The following is a 4,692-nucleotide window of genomic DNA, read 5'->3' on the forward strand; positions in this document are numbered from 1 at the left end:
CTCATCTTCCCCCTGCTAATGAACAAACATAATGAAATGTTAGAGAAGGTACAAATTACATTATTCAAAAAGCAATAGCACCCCTTTGTACACACACCAAAATACGTAATCATGCACTCCCGTACTACAAGAAAACACCACTTTTGTTCTATACTTTACATAAATGAAATACTTTGTTGTGTGCCCTGGGATTACATCCCTCTGTATGTGTTTCACAATGGTTGCCATCGAATCAGCCAATTGTTTGGACGCAGAGCAATGCATGAAATTATGCAGATACCGGTCAGGAGCTTCAGTGAATGTTGGTGCTAGATGGGCTGGTTAAAGTATTTCTGTAACTGCTGATCTCCTGGGATTTTCACACACAACATACGGTGACATCTTCTAATGGCTATATCCAGCATGATAATGCTCCATGTCACAAAGAACATGTCAGACTGGTTTCATGAACATGCAATGAGTTCAGTATTTTTCAGTGGTCTTCCCAGTCACCGGATCTGAATCCAATAGAACACCTTTGGTATGTGGTAGATTGGGGGATTTGCAGCATGAATATGCAGCTGACAAATCTGCAGAAATGGAATGATGCAATCATGTCAATATGGAATAAAATATCAAAGGAATGTTTTCAACATCTTGTGGAATAATCCATGCCTCGAAGAATTGAGGCTGTTTTGAGAGCAAATGGAGTCCCTACCCAGCATTAGTATTGCACTCCTAATAACTGAGTGTATAATCAGTCCAAGGGAAACATATTAGCAGCTTGTAGCTGGGAGCTGGTTCATCACTTCAGACCAGACCAGGTAATGTGATTAGCAAATTCAAAACACCGATGTCCCTGGGACATAAAGTCCTTCAAATGCTAAATATTAAAACAGAGAAATTGTAGCGATGCAGCACCAGTAAGCACAGGTAGCTGGCTCACTAAATAACGGTATGATGTAACACATTTCATTACATCACGCAGATGAAATGACCAGATACCAGCTGTTTCAAAACATAGCTTTCGACTAGATTCAATCAGATTTAGACCAGATTTAATAGCCCTGTTTCAATGTACAGTAAGCTTAGGTAAGGGGTGTGAGAGGGGCGGCGACTGAGCTATAATTGAAAATAAAGCGCCAATAAAAGTTGCCAGGAACCGGTGTAGTTCCTTGCGGTTGGCAGGTGAAGGCCAACTAGCAATTGCCTTGGTTTTTTCAGGGTCCATTTCCAATTGGCTTTGGGTGACCACAAATCCCAGAAACTGAACTGTAGTCTGGAGAAACATTTTTTTTCAGCTTTGACGAATAGCTGATTCTCCAACAGGCATTACAGGACTTGATGGATGTGTTGTATGTGTTCTTCTAGGGCATGGGTGTCAAACTCTGGCCCGCGGGCCAAATTTGGCCCGCAGTGTAATTATATTTGGCCCGCGAGGCAATATCAAATTACTATTAGAGCTGGCCCGCCGGTATTATACAGTGGCGGCGCCGCTGTAGCGCATTCACCGCTAATACTACAAATCCCATAATGCTCTGCTGTTGTTTTGGCGCGTCAATCAGGACAGGACCCAGACATGCCCTCTCCTCTGTGTCAGTAGCGATCTGTGCTTCGGCAGGAAAGCCCCCGCTCACCCCGCCTCCCCGTGCCTCTCTCCCAGACCACACCGCGACCTCATACTACAACTGTCACCGTGTTACCCCTTCCCAAAAATTTCGAAAAGAAAGGCAGAAAACAGAACTTTTCTGGACAGGTGGGAGGCAGAATATCTGTTTACATATGTAAAAGACAGACCTGTTTGTCTTGTTTGTGGAGCCAACTAAGGAGTACAACATTAGACGACACTATGAAACGAAACACCAGGACAAGTACAAGGACCTGGACGTGACTCAAAGGAGCCAGAAAGTAGAGGAGATGAAAAGAAGTTTGGTTTCACAACAGAATATGTTCAAAAAAGCCACATCACAAAGTGAGGCTGCTGTAAAGGCTAGTTATATTGTGGCAGAAGAAATTGCAAAATCAGCCCGGCCCTTTAATGAGGGAGAGTTTGTAAAAAAGTGCATGATGAAAGTTTGTGACCAAGTGTGCCCAGAGAAAAAGCATGCCTTTTCAAACGTGAGCCTGACCAGGAACACAGTAGCTGAGCGCACATGTGATCTTGCCACCAATCTGTATGACCAGCTGATGGAAAAGGGAAAAGATTTAGGTTCTTTCTCCCTTGCTGTGGACGAGAGCACCAACGCGTCTGATACTGCGCAGCTGTCAGTGTTCATCCGCGGAGTGGACTCAAATCTGTGTGTTACTGAGGAGCTTTTGGGATTTAAATCCATGCATGGCACAACCACAGGGAAGGAAATCTTTGAGGAGGTTTGCAAATGTGTAACTGAAATAAAGCTGCCGTGGGATAAACTCGTGGGATTAACCACAGATGGTGTGCCTGCGATGAGCGGTAAAAAGAATGGACTGGTGGGCAGGATTCGGGAAAAGATGCGGGAAGAGAACTGTGCAGGTGAGCTATCTGTTTATCACTGCATCATACATCAAGAATCACTGTGTGGTAAAGCCCTAAAGATGGAACACGTTATGACCACAGTAACACAAGTTGTTAACTTTATAAGAGCCAAAGGTCTGAATCGCCGCCAGTTTAAGTCTTTTCTGGACGAGTGTGGTTCGGAATACACAGACGTGCCGTATCACACAGAGGTGAGATGGTTAAGCCGCGGAAAAGTACTGAACAGATTTTTCGAGCTGCGTGAGGAAATATGTCAGTTTCTGCAAAGCAAAGGGAAGGACACAGCAGAGCTCCGGGAGCAAAAGTTTCTGTGTGAGCTGGCCTTTCTGTGTGACATCTCAAGCCATCTCGATGCGCTGAACCTGCAGCTGCAGGGGCGGGGACGCATCATCACAGACATGTATGCAGCAGTGAGAGCTTTTAAAACTAAACTGTGCCTGTGGGAGAATCAGATGCTGCAAGGAAACCTTGGCCATTTTCCCTGCTGCCAAACCATAAAAACGCAGATCTCTACCGCCGTGTGCGCACAGTTTGCTGAAAAACTCAGTGTACTCGGCGCCGAGTTTAGCCAGCGATTTGCTGACTTTGATGTCCAGAAATGTAGATTTGAACTGCTTAGTAATCCCTTCGCAGTTGATGTGGAAAACGCACCAACCAACCTCCAAATGGAGCTGATTGAACTCCAGTGTAATGACATGCTGAAGTCAAAGTATGATGCTGTTGGCGCCGTACAGTTTCCACAGTTCATCCCTGACACAATGCCTCAGCTCCGCACCCAAGCTGCTCAATTGCTCTCCATGTTCGGCAGCACTTATCTATGTGAGCAACTTTTCTCCTTGATGAAGATGACGAAAACATCTCACAGGAGACGTCTGACTGATGAACACCTTTGTTCGATACTGTGGGTTTCCTCAGCTCAGAGCCTGAGCCCAGACATTGATGAACTAGCATCCAAGAAAAGATGCCAGGTATCTGGCTTGGGCACATCAGGTTAGATCAGTGTGTCGCAAACTGAGCAATAATTAATGTTTTCTTTATGCACTTTTTCTTGCTACTCCAAGGCCTGAATGGTTGATTCATTCATTGTTGTTATTTTATTTTCAAATTTATTAGCCTGTGGAAAAAGTTTATTTTGATATTTACCTCAGAAGGCTGCAAATAGAAAAGAGGCATACATTTTATTTAATATGCCATTGATATGTTTTTTTTATTTATTTGAAATTCGATGTTGCATGTCTGCACTATTAAGTTATATAAGCGTTGCTTGTTCCATATTCAATGTTAAAGCAAAACTTGTTGGGGTCCATATTAAAAGGTTCATTTGTTCAACGGCTTTGTTTAATTTTAAATTTTGGCCCACTGTGTATTTGAGTTTGACACCCCCGTTCTAGGGGGGAGAAGATTAAGATATCCTCCAGGTATATGAACACAAACTTGGAGATGTCTCTCAGGACGTCGTTGATCATACGCTGGAACACAGCAGGAGCCCGAACGGTGTCACCAGGTACTCCTAGTGGCTGTTAGAGTTGTTGAAGCCAGTCTTCTACTCGTCCCACTCACTTATATGAACCTGGTGCTCAGCATTACGTAGGTCCAGTTTAGTAAAGAACTTGCAATTCTGGAGAGAGGAGAACACAGAGGAGATGAGTGGAATGGGGTAGCAATTCTTTGTCGTGAGGACAAGGGACAGATCAGACCTGCAGCCAGGGACTCGCTGATGTATTTTTCCATTGGTGCAGGTTGATGGCACAGTCGTACGAATGGTGAGGTGGGTAAGGGACTGGCTCAGGATTTTCTGAATGGTTTGTGGAGATCCTGGTACATGGAAGACACATTGGACAGGTCAGAGGGCAACTCCTCAGTGGGCACCAGAAGCAAAGTAAAGGCTGGAAACATGACAGCCTGGGCTCCAGCCTGTGATTGTCCCTTGGGCCTAGCCAATCTGTGGGTTATGACACAGTAGCCAGGGTCTCCCCTGAACCATGGGAATGTGAGGTGGCTTCTTTGAAGGTGATTACCAGAGACAAGGAGACTTATAGGAGCAGTGACATAGTTGACTGCGGGCACCCATGAATGCGTTGGTACAAAGAGCTGTCAAGTGGGATGTGGGGACATTCAATCAGGTAGGGCACATGAAATGAAAACAGTGAGGAATAGGAGATAGGTGAGGAGGGATCAATGGAGGTACCCATCAGAAC

The 4,692-nt window shown here is 44.9% G+C and overlaps 1 protein-coding gene across 1 annotated transcript; it reads left to right on the plus strand.

Moving 5' to 3' along the window:
* The first annotated feature begins 891 nt into the window (after positions 1 to 891).
* LOC133125867 (general transcription factor II-I repeat domain-containing protein 2-like) lies at positions 892 to 3,489 on the plus strand. The gene is given in 3 exon segments (XM_061237595.1): positions 892 to 902; positions 1,580 to 1,801; positions 1,803 to 3,489. Coding segments are annotated over 3 exon segments (1,920 nt in total).
* Positions 3,490 to 4,692: the final 1,203 nt, after the last annotated feature.

Source organism: Conger conger, chromosome 1 (assembly GCF_963514075.1).
Source record: "Conger conger chromosome 1, fConCon1.1, whole genome shotgun sequence".
In the NCBI taxonomy this organism is placed as follows: Eukaryota; Metazoa; Chordata; class Actinopteri; order Anguilliformes; family Congridae; genus Conger; species Conger conger.